This window comes from Leptodactylus fuscus, unplaced genomic scaffold (genome assembly GCF_031893055.1).
Source record: "Leptodactylus fuscus isolate aLepFus1 unplaced genomic scaffold, aLepFus1.hap2 HAP2_SCAFFOLD_88, whole genome shotgun sequence".
NCBI classification, from domain to species: Eukaryota; Metazoa; Chordata; class Amphibia; order Anura; family Leptodactylidae; genus Leptodactylus; species Leptodactylus fuscus.
Window position 1 is genome coordinate 255,358 of NW_027440926.1, and position 18,636 is coordinate 273,993.

General features: G+C 48.3%; 1 protein-coding gene across 1 annotated transcript in view; it reads left to right on the forward strand.

Annotated features, from left to right (window-relative positions):
* The first annotated feature begins 1,478 nt into the window (after positions 1 to 1,478).
* The window catches only part of LOC142188969 (transmembrane protein 8B-like), a 61,501-nt gene continuing 44,343 nt past the window's right edge, over positions 1,479 to 18,636 (forward strand). The window contains exons 1-7 of the mRNA XM_075262081.1: positions 1,479 to 1,583; positions 1,968 to 2,101; positions 2,239 to 2,510; positions 2,594 to 2,946; positions 5,076 to 5,172; positions 11,893 to 12,016; positions 15,936 to 16,078. Coding sequence (XP_075118182.1) covers positions 2,067 to 2,101; positions 2,239 to 2,510; positions 2,594 to 2,946; positions 5,076 to 5,172; positions 11,893 to 12,016; positions 15,936 to 16,078 — 1,024 coding nt within the window. The 5' untranslated portion in view covers positions 1,479 to 1,583; positions 1,968 to 2,066. The remainder of the gene's footprint in view (positions 1,584 to 1,967; positions 2,102 to 2,238; positions 2,511 to 2,593; positions 2,947 to 5,075; positions 5,173 to 11,892; positions 12,017 to 15,935; positions 16,079 to 18,636) is intronic.

Genomic DNA, 18,636 nt, shown 5'->3' on the forward strand with positions numbered 1-18,636 from the left:
TCCCTCCAGGCTGCTCCTCTTCATCCTACAATCTGTCACCTGCATCTTTATGCACTGGCTTTCTTTCTGACTATGGGTGTTCAATGTACAAGCAGAAGCAAGATCTTGTAGTAGATGGAGGATGGAGAACCAACGCTGCATCCAAAGTAATAAGGTCCTACAGAGATTATTCATCTTCCACTTTATTTCGATCATGTAATAAGTTGGTAGGTCCACTGGTGGAAGCGTAGAAGCGCCAGGCTCTGCACTGCCAGGATTCGTTGTCATTGCATATGGCGGCATTTATCTATTGTCTTTTGTCTCTTTGCTTTGTGATCATTGTGCTATACCTTCTTCATTGTAACCTCTCACATCTTCTATTGTCTCTTTATAGATGGTGTCTTTGTCACAGATTACTTTACTCGAACCCCACGGAAGTTGAATGCTTTTCGCTCTGTGGGTAATGTTGAGCTTTTTCACTTCCACATCCCAGAGGACACAGTCATTGCTGTTTGGAATCTCATTACCTTCAAAGAGCAGGGAGGAACGTTTGGTGACAACTGTCCTGACCGCAGTGTCACAGTGTAAGTATCTGGGGAGGGGGGGAGGGCTCTCCAGTGTTTCCAGACTTGGTAACTTTCTCGAGGAAATCCTTAGATTTAATGGGTCTTGCCCCAGTCTGTTTCAGACGATTGTGGTTGTTGGCAATAATCTGTTCTTGTGACCTAGAAAAGAGCAAATACTGCGAGAGCTAGTAAGAGGTGAAATAGAAGTGTGCACGGGGGTGGGAGGCTGAATGGACGTAATGTTGGTCATCGGCAAGTAGATGCCTCCCCTTCACAGGAATATTCAATGGTTTGAAGTCATAACAGCTGAAGAGACTACAGTCTCCTGAAAGTTATGTGGCTGTGAGAAGCCGAGACCAGGGGACACTCTCCATCACCGGTTAGTTGCTCTTGGTATCATTGGGCCCCATACAGTTTTTCATTTTAAAACCATGACCAGTCATTTGGAGCTGATCTCTCTGGGCTCTTGGAATGCTGCCCATGGAGCTCTTAAAAAGTTTGTCATCTAAGTTGAACTTGGCGCTCAGTAGTGGATGTCATAAATGGTCTGAGATGGTTCTTGGGCTCCCTTGTCCAGTTCTGTGCTCTTATGGGGCCCCACTTCCTGCTGTTACTCCACTCATACTGCAGAGCAATGGTGACTTCCCACGCCTCTTCCTTTGGTAGTGGGGTGGAGCTCCGGCCATTGTCTTGCTGTCTATCTGCAGTGATGGAGAGGTGGCTTCTGTCACCAATGGGCATAACTGAGATCTGTCTTGGTTGATCAGTTATGTTGACAAATGTTCATGTTCTTATTCTAAATGTCTTTTTTTTTTTTTTCATTTCTGCAGTTATTTCAGACCTGGAGCCCCACCTGTGATTAACCCCCTAAGTGCCCACTTTCCTCGAGACACAGCTGTACCAGGGTCATTTACACTAACTCTTACCTGGACTCTTCCTAATCGAACTACAGGGGTATTCAACGTTACTAGTCCTCTTCCAGGAGACTGGTTCCTGGCCGCGCACCTGCCAAAGGACGAGGGAAAGATAACTATCAAGGTGCAATGTGATGTCTTCTCCTCCCTCCCTCTGGTCACATATAGAAGTGTAAATGTCCGAGATCCTGTAGGTACCCTTTATAGACATTAGGAGATCATGAGAAATAGTTCATAGAGCGAGTAAGCTGTGACGTTCTACTAAGCCACTTGGACCTGTTGATTCTGTGGGCCATGAGTGCACTCAGTCACAGATGGACATACCTGTCCTGTATCTACACATGTTCTAGAACCATCTGCTCTTTTCTTCTCCATCCTGTCTGACAATATAGTTGCAATGGATACTCTGCGGAGTGCAGGCTCCTGGTAACTGTTCCCTGGGTCTCAGCATATTCTGAAGGATGAATATTGTCTTCTGTCTTGTCTCATCTCTCTGTCTCTCTTTCAGGGTCTTCACGATGAATGTCAGTATCTATTCCAGCCGCAGCTCATTGTGCAGAGGGCAGTCGCTGTGCCCGTCCTATACCCCGGATACATCACAGAGCAGATGCTGCCGGCTCATAATCGCTCAGCTCTCTACAAGTAAGGGCCCCATTTTGTGTAGACGGCATGACTGAGCCTTGGAGGAGCTTCAGGAGGCAATAAAAATGGAATAAAGAGTGTGACTGGTGTGTTATGAGACAAAGGTTCTAACCCCAAATGTTTGGCTCTTATTACAGGGTCTTCGTTCCTCAGTTTACCTCAGGTCTACGGGTCCGACTCCTTGCTTGTCGTATTGGCCAACAATCTGTTGAAAGTTGTCCCATTCTCCTGAGACTCCGGGCAAAAGCTCCCCCTTTGCATAACTCTTCCAGCCAGGATTGCTCGAGCCCTGCCGTGTGCCAGCTGCTCCTGATGTTGCCCTTGTGGCAGCATTGGTATTATGTACTGGTGGAGAGGACAGGCGTCTCAGGGGCCGCCATTTACTTCCAGCTAACCACACAACTGCAAGGTGGGTGTTGGTCAGCTTTGTGCCTGTCGTGAGGTTTGTGTCTTGCTGCACTTATTTAAACCTTGTTTCTTTATGCCTTTAAGACTGTTCCCGGCCAGGACTGTCTCGATCATCTCCAGGGCCCAGCTCTTCTCTCAATATGCCTCAATCTTTTGGTGCTGCAGGAGGTTTGTCCTCTTTAGAAGGCCTTCCAGCCCCCGGGTTTTCTCTCTCACCTGCTAACATGTCCTGGAGTGATAGCGGCATCTTCCAGCCCTCCTGTTGGCCTATACGTCCTACCCTGAGGAATGAGCTGGACACCTTCTCTGTTCACTTCTACATATTTTTTGGACCTAATGTGGCAGTTCCTCCAGATCGACCGGCTCTTTTCAGTATCAATCTATTGCCAGTACTAGACAGTGGAGGGGTGCTGAACCTTGAGCTTCGACTCAACACAGTGAGTAAAGAATGAGTAAGACGCTCTTCAATTGAGGAGTGAGAAGAGTAGAGGTGCAGAAATTGTGTGATTGATATGAAAAATGCAAGTATGGCGTTGTGACTGGGTGGAGTGCAGGTAGAGTAGTGTGACTGGGTGGAGTACAAGTAGAGCAGTGTGACTGGGTGGAGTGAAGGTAGAGTAGTGTGACTGGCTGTAGTACAAGTAGAGCAGTGTGACTGGGTGGAGTGCAGGTAGAGCAGTGTGACTGGGTGGAGTGCAGGTAGAGTAGTGTGACTGGCTGTAGTACAAGTAGAGCAGTGTGACTGGGTGGAGTGAAGGTAGAGTAGTGTGACTGGCTGTAGTACAAGTAGAGCAGTGTGACTGGGTGGAGTGCAGGTAGAGCAGTGTGACTGGCTGTAGTACAAGTAGAGCAGTGTGACTGGGTGGAGTGCAGTTAGAGTAGTGTGACTGGCTGTAGTACAAGTAGAGCAGTGTGACTGGGTGGAGTGCAGGTAGAGCAGTGTGACTGGATGTAGTACAAGTAGAGCAGTGTGACTGGGTGGAGTGCAGGTAGAGTAGTGTGACTGGGTGGAGTACAAGTAGAGCAGTGTGACTGGGTGGAGTGCAGGTAGAGCAGTGTGAATGGGTGGAGTGCAAGTAGAGCAGTGTGACTGGGTGGAATGCAGGTTGAGCAGTGTGACTAGGCAGAGTATAGATAAAGCAATGTGACTGGGCACAGAGCAAGTAGAGCAATGTGACTGGGTGGATTGCAGGTAGAGCATTGTGACTGGGCAGAGTATAGATAGAGCAATGTGACTGGGCATACTGCAAGTAGAGCAATGTGATTGGGTGGAGTGCAGGTAGAGCATTGTGACTGTGCAGAGTGCAGGTAGAGCAGTGTGACTGGGCAGACTGCAAGTAGAGCAGTGTGACTGGGTGGAGTGCAGATAGAGCATTGTGACTGGGCAGAGTTCAGGTAGAGCAGTGTGACTGGGTGGAGTGCAGATAGTGCAGTGTGATTGGGTGGAGTGCAGGTAGAGCATTGTGACTGGGTAGAGTACAGGTAGAGGATTGTGACCGGGTGGAGTGCAGGTAGAGCGTTGTGACTGGGCAGAGTGCAAGTAGAGCAGTGTGACTGGGCAGAGTGCAAGTAGAGCAGTGTGACTGAGCAGAGTGCAGATAAAGCAGTGTGACTTGGCGGAGTGCAGGTAGAGCAGTGTGATTGGATTGAGTGCAGATAGTGCAGTGTGATTGGGTGGAGTGCAGGTAGAGCATTGTGACTTGGTGGAGTGCAGGTAGCGCAGTGTGACTGGGTGGAGTGCAGATAGTGCAGTGTGATTGGGTAGAGTGCAGGTAGAGCATTGTGACTGGGTGGAGTACAGGTAGAGGATTGTGACTGGGTGGAGTGCAGGTAGAGCGTTGTGACTGGGCAGAATGCAAGTAGAGCAGTGTGACTGGGCAGAGTGCAGATAATGCAGTGTGACTTGGTGGAGTGCAGATAATGCAGTGTGACTGGGTGGATTGCAGATAGTGTAGTGTGACTGGATGGAGTGCAGGTAGAGCAGTGTGATTGGATTGACGGCAGGTAGAGCAGTATGACTGGGCAGAGTGCAAGTAGAGCAGTGTGACTGGGTGGAGTGCAGGTAGAGCTGTGTGACTGGGTGGAGTGCTGGTAGAGCAGTGTGACTGGGCAGAGTATAGATAGAGCAATGTGACTGGGTGGAGTGCAGGTAGAGCAGAGTGATTGGATTGAGTGCAGGTAGAGCAGTATGACTGGGCAGAGTGCAAGTAGAGCATTGTGACTGGGCAGAGTATAAGTAGAGTGGTGTGACTGGGGGAGTGCAGATAGTGTGGTGTGACTGAACAGAGTGCAGATAGTGGAGTGTGATTGGGTGGAGTGCAGGTAGAGCGGTGTGATTGGCTGTAGTGCAGGTAGAGCGGTGTGATTGGGCAGACTAAAGGCTTGTTATTGGGGTGAGTTTGAGAACAGACAGGTGTATCAGGTGCATGGAGTGTGATAATTAGCAGCGATGTGACAGGTCAGTGAAGGCTCAATCAAATCAAATGTGTATGAATTTAGGAGATACATCTGGTATGAAGGCTTGGATCGATGGGCTTGATGGTTTTCTCACTCTTGTGTCTTTAAGTCCTCTGCCCAGGGAGAGAATCTTACAGTCTTTGGGTGTCTGAACCATGGAGTCCCACTGATTTCTGGAGATAACTTATCTATCAGCTGTCAGACAGGTCAGTTCCTACAAAGTCCAAAAATCTCTAACCCTTTATGCATGAACATGTAGAGTGCTGAGCAGGAATGATTACACCCTGGCAGATTTGTAAGATTACCTTTAGAATCCACATATTCTATGGGATCCCAGACTACCAACACCAAACCTTTGCAAGCCCTGAGCACACCCCAATGAAAGTCTTAGGGGCAAAGCTAAAGTATAGACTACAGACTTGTAATGAACAGGAATTCTTCCCAACCAAATGCCACGTGTCTATAGGGGTATGTTACGTAACGAAGCAATGGCACCACATGGACGAGTAATGTCACAAGACCAAGGAGGCTGAGGGATACAAGAAGATCAGCAAAGTTTTACTCATCAGTCAGAATGCCGGAGCAAAAAGTCCTACAAAAATGTAACAAAGATGGAGCTGCAGCCGTATCCGAGACATCCAAGCTGTAAGAAAATACTCATATAAGATCACTGCATTAGGTAAAGAAGTAGAAAGCCAAGCTGAGGTGGTACAATACGGGGTGCACTGCAACGGAATGGCAGGCATGGGTGTCCCCCACAAAGGCGGCCTCCCCTAAAGCTTGGACACAAAAAAAGCCAGCCTGCAATTTGTCAGGACCTGTGCCGACAAAGATGAAGACTAAAGGGAACCGATAATCTGGAGCGATGAGACCAAGAGAAATGGTTTTGGAACTGATGGCTTCAAAGTTGTAGAAAGGAGCAAAAGTGAAGAATCCAAAGAAAAATACATGGTGCCCACAGTGAGATGTGGCCGTGTCCTCATGTGGGTTTCATTGATGGTATCACATATGGACTGCTCTATATTGAATGAGCAGATGAGAACATCACAAGGCTGAATAAGACAACGCTCAGCATGTCCATGAGGCCCATTCACAAGTCTCAGTGGTGACCTTGGGAGGGTGATGTCATAGGAGAAAGGTCAGACGTCACCAAGGAGGCAGAGACACAGCAACCAACACCACGAGGAGGCTTGAAAGAGGCAACAAAAGAGAGTATGGAGGTCTTTTTTATTTTTGTCACCTTCCCTAGGTCTCCACCTTTTAGTATAATAATTTACTGCGGTGCTTGTCGCAGTGGCCATTTTAGTTTGTCTGAGACAAATTCCAAATTGTTCAGTTTCGTTAAAAATCAAACAACTTGGGATATTCGGATGACACCTGGCTCATGACAAAGCCCTTCAGCCATCTCTAGTTCTAATATATCGCAGACTTGTTCATTACCTTGCTAGAACACTGCCATTAAAAATCCTGAAGGTCCTACAAATAATGGAGAAGTTCTTGATGTCAGGTGTGATCATTTTCGCGACTAATTTGAGTAAAACTGAAGATTAACCTTTATTTTCCTGTTATGGGTTAAACAAAGGTTCTATGAAATTGTTCTTGTTCAGTGAATTCTTTATGAGAATCTTAACTGGGACTGAACTGTATATATATACTAGAGGGAGGACGTGGCTCCGCACGGGTATATTACATGTTATAACTCCAAAAGAATAGAACCAATCCAATAAAATACATAAATATTTTATTAATCAACTATAATTAATATACATGAAAAGACACATGGAGACACACAGGGGAAGGTCCACTACAATAAAGTGGACAAATACCACAACCCCCCAAGAGAAACAGTAGCCGGAAGGGCCCCTAAGGAGATCAATCAGATCACAAGTTTGTAGGAGTGCAGAAAATAATCAAAATAAATAATAGCTGACCAAATATATACACACTCACATGGAATAGCAACAAGTGCACAGATGTATCCCTTCAATGTATATAGCATGTAATAAAGGTCAGAAAATAAATTCAATAGTACATACCTACAGACATGTTTGAAATATACTAGCTCCAATAAGGGGAACCGCTCCAGCTACCGTCCCTGGGATAAGACTCAACTATTTTGATTATTTTCTGCACTCCTACAAACTTGTGATCTGATTGATCTCCTTAGGGGCCCTTCCGGCTACTGTTTCTCTTGGGGGGTTGTGGTATTTGTCCACTTTATTGTAGTGGACCTTCCCCTGTGTGTCTCCATGTGTCTTTTCATGTATATTAATTATAGTTGATTCATAAAATATTTATGTATTTTATTGGATTGGTTCTATTCTTTTGGAGTTATGTTATGTTTTGGTTGTCGGGAACCATTTGATACTCTTTTTTTATTTTTGGGGTTACATTAATCGGTTCTATATTACATGTTATGTTTGTGTAGTGGCCCCATAAGAATTGTCCAGTTTTGCACTGGTGTATTTTGTATGTGGTTTGTGTGTATGTCCATAAGCGTCATGTGATCATGTGTATCTCATTTTGGATGTCAGTGAAAAACCTGTGATCAGTTGTTATGGATACCTGGAGTAAAGCTGTATCTAATCCTTCCCCGTGTAGTACTGTGTTTAGATGCAAGTATCCAATCCTTGTTGGTGTGGTACTGTGTGCAGATGCGTGTATGTAATCCTCTCCGTGTGGTATTATTGTGAAGAGGTGCGTATCTAATCCTACGGCATGTGGAACTGTGTGTAGATGCGAGTATCTAATCCTACAGCATGTGGTACTGTATGCAGACGCGTGTATCTAATCCTGTAGTGTGTACAACTGTGTGATGACGCGTGTATCTAATCCTCTGGTGTGTGGAACTGTAAGCAGACGCGCGTATCTAATCCTACGGCATGTGGTACTGTGTGCAGATGCGCGTATCTAATCCTCTGGTGTGTAGAACTGTGTGCAGATGCGTGTATCCAATCCTCTGGCATGTGGTACTGTGTGCAGACGCATGTATCCAATACCCCGGCGTATGATACTGTGTGCAGAGGCGCGTATCTAATCCTCCGGCATGTGAAACTGTGTGCAGACGCGTGTATCTAATACGACGGCATGTGGTACTGTGTGCAGACGTGCATTTCTAATCCTCTGGTGTATGGAACTGTGTGCAGATGTGCATATCCAATCCTCTGGCGTGTGGTACTGTGTGCAGATGCACGTATCTAATTCTCCTCCGTGTGGTACTGTGTGCTGAGACGCATATCTAATCCTCCGGCGTGTGGTACTGTGTACAGACATGCGTATCTAATCCTCCAGCGTGTTGAACTGTGTGCAGACACACGTATCTAATCCTTTAGCGTGTGGAACTGTGTGCAGATGCGCATATCTAACCCTCGATCGTGTGGTACTGTGTGCAGATGCACGTATCTAATCCTCCCCTGTGTGGTATTGTGTGAAGAGGCATGTATCTAATCCTACGGCATGTGGTACTGTGTGCAGACGCGCATATCTAATCCTCCCCTGTGTGGTACTGTGTGCTGAGACATGTATCTCATTCTCTGGCTTGTAGTAATGTGTGCAGAGGCATATATCCAATCCTCCAAAGTGTGGTACTGTGTGCAGACACGCGTATCTAATCCTCCCTTGTGTGGTATTGTGTGAAGATGCGCGTATCTAATCCTACGGCGTGTGGAACTGTGTGCAGACGCACGTATCTAATCCAACGGCATGTGGTACTGTGTGCAGACGCACTTATCTAATCCTCTGGCGTGTGGTACTGTGTGCAGACGCGCGTATCTAATCCTCCCCATGTGATACTGTGTGCTGAGACGCGTATCTAATTCTCTGGCTTGTGGTACTGTGTGCAGACACGTGTATCTAATCCTCCCTTGTGTGGTATTGTGTGAAGATGCGCGTATCTAATCCTACGGCGTGTGGAACTGTGTGAAGACGCACGTATCTAATCCAACGGCATGTGGTACTGTGTGCAGACGCACTTATCTAATCCTCTGGCGTGTGGTACTGTGTGCAGACGCGCGTATCTAATCCTCCCCATGTGATACTGTGTGCTGAGACGCGTATCTAATTATCTGGCTTGTGGTACTGTGTGCAGACACACGTATCTAATCCTCCCCTGCGTGGTACTGTGTGCAGATGTGCATATCTAATCCTCCCCGTGTGGTACTGTGTGCTGAGACGTTTATCTAATTCTCTGGCATGTGGTACTGTGTGCAGAGGCATGTATCTAATCCTCCAAAGTGTGGTACTATGTGTAGATGCGCGTATCTAATCCTCCCCTGTGTGGTATTGTGTGAAGAGGCGCTTATTTAATCCTACGGCATGTGGAACTGTGTGCAGAAGTGCGTATTTAATCCTCTGGTTTGTGGGACTGTGTGCAGATGCGTGTATCTAATCCTATGGTGTGATACTGTGTGCTGATCTGTGTATCTAATCCTCTGATGCGTGTATCTCAGTTTGGATATCAGTGTTGTATTGTGCATGTGGAGTGACCGTGTGTATTGCAGTTGGAATATGAGCGAAAGTCTTGCAGGTTTGTATTGGCTAAGGGGGGGGGGGGGGGGACTGTGTTTGGAATGCTGTATCTCAGCAACGGTACGTCTGAGCGAGTTGTAGTCTCGTCTTAAACCTTTCCGGATACCTGAAGTATCTCTGTACCAAATTTCGATCGGTCCAGTCGTTTGGTTTGCATTAGAGAACAGACAGACAAGAATTCATTTTTATAATATAGAGAGATACTGAGCACTGTATACATGAAAAAAGGGGTAGAAAATGCTAAATTGAAACAGACAATTTTTATTAAATATACAAAACACAATAACAAGTTAAAAAGGGTGACAATACCACATGGACCAGCAGTAGGTGTGGGGGATAAATCCAGCAAAATGAGTATAAATAGGGTAATTATTGTTCCCTATTTATTACCCTATTTACACCCTTTTTAACTTGTTATTGTGTTTTGTATATTTAATAAAAATTGTCTGTTTCAATTTAGCATTTTCTACCCCTTTTTTCCGTTTACCCCTCATTCTGGGTTTTTGAAAATGCAATTATTTGATGATCTACAGTGGGTATTAGATGTTGTTTAAATGAGTTACTTTGATATACCCTGTTCTTCATGCTCGTATACATACTGTATACATGAAGACTGAAAGACACCTTAGCGCAATACTGCCCCCCGCAGGTCGTGACCTGTCACTGTCATGGTGAATAGTCATTCATTGGTTACTGCCCCCCGCAGGTCGTGACCTGTCACTGTCATGGTGAATAGTCATTCATTGGTTACTGCCCCCCGCAGGTCGTCACTTGTCACTGTCGTGGTGAATACTCATTCATTGGTTACTGCCCCCCGCAGGTCGTGACCTGTCACTGTCATGGTGAATAGTCATTCATTGGTTACTGCCCCCTGCAGGTCGTGACCTGTCACTGTCATGGTGAATACTCATTCATTGGTTACTGCCCCCCACAGGTCGTCACTTGTCACTGTCGTGGTGAATAGTCATTCATTGGTTACTGCCCCCCACAGGTCGTCACTTGTCACTGTCGTGGTGAATACTCATTCATTGGTTACTGCCCCCCGCAGGTCGTCACTGTCGTGGTGAATACTCATTCATTGGTTACTGCCCCCCGCAGGTCGTCACATGTCACTGTCGTGGTGAATACTCATTCATTGGTTACTGCCCCCGCAGGTCGTCACATGTCACTGTCGTGGTGAATAGTCATTCATTGGTTACTGCCCCCCGCAGGTCGTCACTGTCGTGGTGAATACTCATTCATTGGTTACTGCCCCCCGCAGGTCGTCACATGACACTGTCGTGGTGAATAGTCATTCATTGGTTACTGCCCCCCGCAGGTCGTGACCTGTCACTGTCATGGTGAATAGTCATTCATTGGTTACTGCCCCCCGCAGGTCGTCACCTGTCACTGTCGTGGTGAATACTCATTCATTGGTTACTGCCCCCCGCAGGTCGTCACATGTCACTGTCGTGGTGAATACTCATTCATTGGTTACTGCCCCCCGCAGGTCGTCACATGTCACTGTCGTGGTGAATACTCATTCATTGGTTACTGCCCCCCGCAGGTCGTCACTTGTCACTGTCATGGTGAATAGTCATTCATTGGTTACTGCCCCCCGCAGGTCGTGACCTGTCACTGTCATGGTGAATAGTCATTCATTGGTTACTGCCCCCCGCAGGTCGTCACTTGTCACTGTCATGGTGAATAGTCATTCATTGGTTACTGCCCCCCGCAGGTCGTCACTTGTCACTGTCGTGGTGAATACTCATTCATTGGTTACTGCCCCCCGCAGGTCGTCACTTGTCACTGTCATGGTGAATAGTCATTCATTGGTTACTGCCCCCCGCAGGTCGTCACTTGTCACTGTCGTGGTGAATACTCATTCATTGGTTACTGCCCCCCGCAGGTCGTCACTGTCGTGGTGAATACTTATTCATTGGTTACTGCCCCCCACAGGTCGTCACTTGTCACTGTCGTGGTGAATACTCATTCATTGGTTACTGCCCCCCACAGGTCGTCACTTGTCACTGTCATGGTGAATAGTCATTCATTGGTTACTGCCCCCCGCAGGTCGTCACTTGTCACTGTCGTGGTGAATACTCATTCATTGGTTACTGCCCCCCGCAGGTCGTCACTGTCGTGGTGAATACTTATTCATTGGTTACTGCCCCCCACAGGTCGTCACTTGTCACTGTCGTGGTGAATACTCATTCATTGGTTACTGCCCCCCGCAGGTCGTCACTGTCGTGGTGAATACTTATTCATTGGTTACTGCCCCTTGTGTTCCCTACTGGTTTTTGCATTCTAGTCTCTTCGTATTACTGCCCTTGAGGTCTCACTTTTTATTGCCCCCATAGGTCCCTGCCACTCACTACCGTCTGTGGTTCCTGTTCTCATTACTTTTTTTTTCTCTTCAGAATCGTTCTCTGGCTTTTCCTTGGCAGTAAACACAACAAATGGCGTCAGCCGCCTTCGAATCCCGTATCCCCAGACTGGCACCTGGTATCTAAATCTGCGTTCCCTCTGCAGCTCTGAGTATGGGTGAGGTCAACATACATAGACGTACCGACACACGAGCACCATACTTTATAACAAGAGCCCATTTAAAGGAAGTACATATGACATGATATTTGAGTGCCACCCACACCTTACCCTCACCCTATGGTACTGTAACCCTTGTGTGCAACCCACATCATCCTATGGGGCGATAGCTCTTGTGTGCCAACACCAACCTACCCTCACTTATTGGGACCATAACTCTTATGTGCCACCAATCCCCTTTGCCCACACCTTTGGAACCATAGCTCTCATTGTGTGCCACCCACAAGCTGTCCTTATCCTATAGGACCATAGTTCCTGTCACCCACACCCTCCCCTCAATCTAATGGACCATAACTCTTGCATGTGACCCACATCTTTACATCACTCTATGGGACCATCACTCTTTTGTGCCACCCACACCCTACCCTCACCTTATGGGACAATAGATCTTGTGCCATCCATACCCTATCCTCACTATTTGGAACCATAGCTCTTGTGTTCCACCCACACCCTACCCTCACCCTATGGGACCATAACTTTCATTGTGTACCACCCACACCCTACCCTCATCCTATGGGACCATAGCTCTTCTTTTCCACCGACAATCTACCCTCATCCTATGGAACCATAGATCTCATTTTTTACCACCCATTCCCTACCCTCACCCTAGGGGACCATAGCCCTTGTGCCACCCACACCATAATTTCACTCTATAGGAGGTATGGGCTCTTGTGTCCCACCCATACTCTACCCTCACCCTATAGGACCATAGATCTTGTGTCACCCATACACTCCCCTCACCCTATAGGACCATAGTTCTTGTGTCACCCATACTCTATCCTCACCCTATAGGACCATAGCTCTTGTGTCACCCATACCCTCCCCTCACCCTGTGGGACCATAGTTCTTGTATCACCCATACACACCCCTCACCCTATAGGACCATAGCTCTTGGTTCACCCATACACACCCCTCACCCTATAGGACCATAGCTCTTGTGTCACCCATACACACCCCTCACCCTATAGGACCATAGCTCTTGTGTCACCCATGCCCTCCCATCACCCTATAGGACCATAGTTCTTGTGTCACCCATACACTCCCCTCACCCTATAGGACCATAGCTCTTGTGTCACCCATGCCCTCCCATCACCCTATAGGACCATAGCTCTTGTGTCACCCATGCCCTCCCATCACCCTATAGGACCATAGCTCTTGTGTCACCCATACTCTACCCTCACCCTATAGGATCATAGCTCTTGTGTCACCCATACTCTCCCCTCACAATATAGGACCATAGTTCTTGTGTCACCCATACACACCCCTCACCCTATAGGACCATAGCTCTTGTGTCACCCATACCCTCCCCTCACCCTGTGGGACCATAGTTCTTGTGTCACCCATACCCTCCCCTCACCCTATAGGACTATAGCTCTTGTGTCAACCATACTCTACCCTCACCGTATAGGACCATAGCACTTGTGTCACCCATACTCTACCCTCACCCTATAGGACCATAGCTCTTGTGTCACCCATACACTCCCCTCACCCTATAGGACCATAGCTCTTGTGTCACCCATACTGTACCCTCACCCTATAGGACGATAGCTCTTGTGTCACCCATACCCTCCCCTCACCCTATAGGACCATAGCTCTTGTGTCACCCATGCCCTCCCATCACCCTATAGGACCATAGCTCTTGTGTCACCCATACACACCCCTCACCCTATAGGACCATAGTTCTTGTGTCACCCATACACTCCCCTCACCCTATAGGATCATAGCTCTTGTGTCACCCATACACTCCCCTCACCCTATAGGACCATATCTCTTGTGTCACCCATACCCTCCCCTCACCCTATAGGACCATAGCTCTTGTGTCACCCATACACTCCCCTCACCCTATAGGACCATAGCTCTTGTGTCACCCATACACTCCCCTCACCCTATAGGACCATAACTATTGTGTCACCTATACCCTCCCCTCACCCTATAGGACTATAGCTCTTGTGTCACCCATACCCTCCCCTCACCCTATAGGATCATAGCTCTTGTGTCACCCATACACTCCCCTCACCCTATAGGACCATAGCTCTTGTGTCACCCATACCCTCCCCTCACCCTATAGGACCATAGTTCTTGTGTCACCCATACCCTCCCCTCACCCTGTAGGACCATAGTTCTTGTGTCACCCATGCCCTCCCATCACCCTATAGGACCATAGCTCTTGTGTCACCCATGCCCTCCCATCACCCTATAGGACCATAGCTCTTGTGTCACCCATACTCTACCCTCACTCTATAGGACCATAGCTCTTGTGTCACCCATACCCTCCCCTCATCCTATAAGACCATAACTCTTGTGTCACCCATACTCTCCCCTCACCCTATAGGACCATAACTCTTGTGTCACCCATACACTCCCCTCACCCTATAGGACCATAGCTCTTGTGTCACCCATACACACCCCTCACCCTATAGGACCATAACTCTTGTGTCACCCATACCCTTTCCTCACCCTATAGGACCATAGCTCTTGTGTCACCCATGCCCTCCCATCACCCTATAGGACCATAGCTCTTGTGTCACCCATACTCTACCCTCACCCTATAGGACCATAGCTCTTGTGTCACCCATACCCTCCCCTCACCCTATAGGACCATAACTCTTGTGTCACCCATACACTCCCCTCACCCTATAGGACCATAGCTCTTGTGTCACCCATACCCTCCCCTCACCCTATAGGACCATAGCTCTTGTGTCACCCATACTCTCCCCTCACCCTATAGGACCATAGCTCTTGTGTCACCCATACACTCCCCTCACCCTATAGGACCATATCTCTTGTGTCACCCATACCCTCCCCTCACCCTATAGGACCATAACTCTTGTGTCACCCATACACTCCCCTCACCCTATAGGACCATAGCTCTTGTGTCACCCATACCCTCCCCTCACCCTATAGGACCATAGCTCTTGTGTCACCCATACTCTCCCCTCACCCTATAGGACCATAGCTCTTGTGTCACCCATACCCTCCCCTCACCCTATAGGACCATAACTCTTGTGTCACCCATACCCTCCCCTCACCCTATAGGACCATAGCTCTTGTGTCACCCATACACTCCCCTCACCCTATAGGACCATAGCTCTTGTGTCACCCATACCCTCCCCTCACCCTATAGGACCATAGCTCTTGTGTCACCCATACCCTCCCCTCACCCTATAGGACCATAACTCTTGTGTCACCCATACACTCCCCTCACCCTATAGGACCATAGCTCTTGTGTCACCCATACACTCCCCTCACCCTATAGGACCATAGCTCTTGTGTCACCCATACCCTCCCCTCACCCTATAGGACCATAGCTCTTGTGTCACCCATACACTCCCCTCACCCTATAGGACCATAGCTCTTGTGTCACCCATACCCTCCCCTCACCCTATAGGACCATAGCTCTTGTGTCACCCATACTCTCCCCTCACCCTATAGGACCATAGCTCTTGTGTCACCCATACCCTCCCCTCACCCTATAGGACCATAACTCTTGTGTCACCCATACCCTCCCCTCACCCTATAGGACCATAGCTCTTGTGTCACCCATACCCTCCCCTCACCCTATAGGACCATAACTCTTGTGTCACCCATACACTCCCCTCACCCTATAGGACCTTAGCTCTTGTGTCACCCATACCCTCCCCTCACCCTATAGGACCATAGCTCTTGTGTCACCCATACCCTCCCCTCACCCTATGGGACCATAACTCTTGTGTCACCCATACACTCCCCTCACCCTATAGGACCTTAGCTCTTGTGTCACCCATAACCTCCCCTCACCCTATAGGACCATACCTTTCATTGTGTGCCGTGCACATTCTAGTCTCTCCCTATTTGACTATTGTCCTGTCTCTACTGTTAGATGGCGGCAGTGCAATAACATCAGCGCAGAACTCAACCTCCGCACCTTTCTGTCTCCATGTATCAATGAATGTGGCCCCTATGGACAGTGCAAACTGCTGCGAACCAACAACTACTTGTACGCTGCGTGTGAGTGCCGAGCAGGTAATGAAGAGGATAAAGCCTGAGGTGATGATGTCACTGCCAAAACAAATAGAAATCCAACTTTTCAATTGTATATACAGTATGTAACAGTCTGTCTCTGACACGTGACATGGGGGATGTAGAAAGTCTGTCTCTGACATGTCACATGGGAGATGCAGAAAGTCTGTCTCTGACACGTGACATGGGGGATGCAGTAAGTCTGTCTCTGACATGTGACATGGGGGATGCAGATAGTCTGTCTCTGACACGTGACATGGGGGATGCAGAAAGTCTGTCTCTGACACGTGACATGGGGGATGCAGAAAGTCTGTCTCTGACACGTGACATGGGGGATGCAGAAAGTCTGTCTCTTAACACATGACATGGGGGATGCAGAAAGTCTGTCTCTGACATGTGACATGGGGGATGCAGAAAGTCTGCCTCTGACACGTGACATGGGGGATGCAGTAAGTCTGTCTCTGACAAGTGACATGGGGGATGCAGAAAGTCTGTCTCTGACACGTGACATGGGGGATGCAGAAAGTCTGTCTCTTAACACGTGACATGGGGGATGCAGAAAGTCTGTCTCTGACACGTGACATGGGGGATGCAGTAAGTCTGTCTCTGACGCGTGACATGGGGGATGCAGAAAGTCTGTCTCTGACATGTCACATGGAGGATGCAGAAAGTCTGTCTCTGACACGTGACATGGGGGATGCAGTAAGTCTGTCTCTGACACGTGACATGGGGGATGCAGAAAGTCTGTCTCTGACATGTCACATGGGGGATGCAGAAAGTCTGTCTCTAACACGTGACATGGGGGATGCAGAAAGTCTGTCTATGACACGTGACATGGGGGATGCAGAAAGTCTGTCTCTGACATGTCACATGGAGGATGCAGAAAGTCTGTCTCTGACACGTGACATGGGGGATGCAGAAAGTCTGTTTCTGACATGTCACATGGGGGATGCAGAAAGTCTGTCTCTGACACGTGACATGGGGTATGCAGAAAGTCTGTCTCTGACACGTGACATGGGGGATGCAGAAAGTCTGTCTCTGACACGTGACATGCGGGATGCAGAAAGTCTGTCTCTGACACGTGACATAGGGGATGCAGAAAGTCTGTCTCTGACATGTCACATGGGGGATGCAGAGTGTCTGTCTCTGACGTGACATGGGGGATGCAGAATGTCTGTCTCTGACACGTGACATGGGGGATGCAGATAGTCTGTCTCTGACACGTGACATGGGGGATGCAGAAAGTCTGTCTCTGACACGTGACATGGGGGATGCAGTAAGTCTGTCTCAGACACGTGACATGGGGGATGCAGAAAGTCTGTCTCTGACATGTCATATGGGGGATGCAGAAAGTCTGTCTCTGACACGTGACATGGGGGATGCAGTAAGTCTGTCTCTGACACGTGACATGGGGGATGCAGAAAGTCTGTCTCTGACATGTCACATGGGGGATGCAGAAAGTCTGTCTCTGACACGTGACATGGGGGATGCAGAAAGTCTGTCTCTGACATGTCACATGGGGGATGCAGAAAGTCTGTCTCTGACACGTGACATGGGGTATGCAGAAAGTCTGTCTCTGACACGTGACATGGGGGATGCAGAAAGTCTGTCTCTGACACGTGACATGCGGGATGCAGAAAGTCTGTCTCTGACACGTGACATAGAGGATGCAGAAAGTCTGTCTCTGACATGTCACATGGGGGATGCAGAAAGTCTGTCTCTAACATGTGACAAGGGGGATGCAGAAAGTCTGTCTCTAACACGTGACATGGGGGATGCAGAAAGTCTGTCTATGACACGTGACATGGGGGATGCAGAAAGTCTGTTTCTGACATGTCACATGGAGGATGCAGAAAGTCTGTCTCTGACACGTGACATGGGGGATGCAGAAAGTCTGTCTCTGACATGTCACATGGGGGATGCAGAAAGTCTGTCTCTGACACGTGACATGGGGGATGCAGAAAGTCTGTCTCTGACATGTCACATGGGGGATGCAGAAAGTCTGTCTCTGACACGTGACATGGGGGATGCAGAAAGTCTGTCTCTGACACGTGACATGCGGGATGCAGAAAGTCTGTCTCTGACACGTGACATGGGGGATGCAGAAAGTCTGTCTCTGACATGTCACATGGGGGATGCAGAAAGTCTGTCTCTGACACGTGACATGGGGGATGCAGAAAGTCTGTCTCTGACACGTGACATGGGGGATGCAGAAAGTCTGTCTCTGACACGTGACATGGGGGATGCAGAAAGTCGGTCTCTGACATGTCACATGGGGGATGCAGAATGTCTGTCTCTGACACGTGACATGAAGGATGCAGAAAGTCTGTCTCTGACACGTGACATGGGGGATGCAGAAAGTCTGTCTCTGACACGTGACATGGGGGATGCAGAAAGTCTGTCTCAGACACGTGACATGCGGGATGCAGAAAGTCTGTCTCTGACACGTGACATGCGGGATGCCGAAAGTCTGTATCTGACACATGACATGGGGATGCAGAAAGTCTGTTTCTGACATGTGACATGCGGGATGCAGAAAGTCTGTCTCTGACATGTGACAT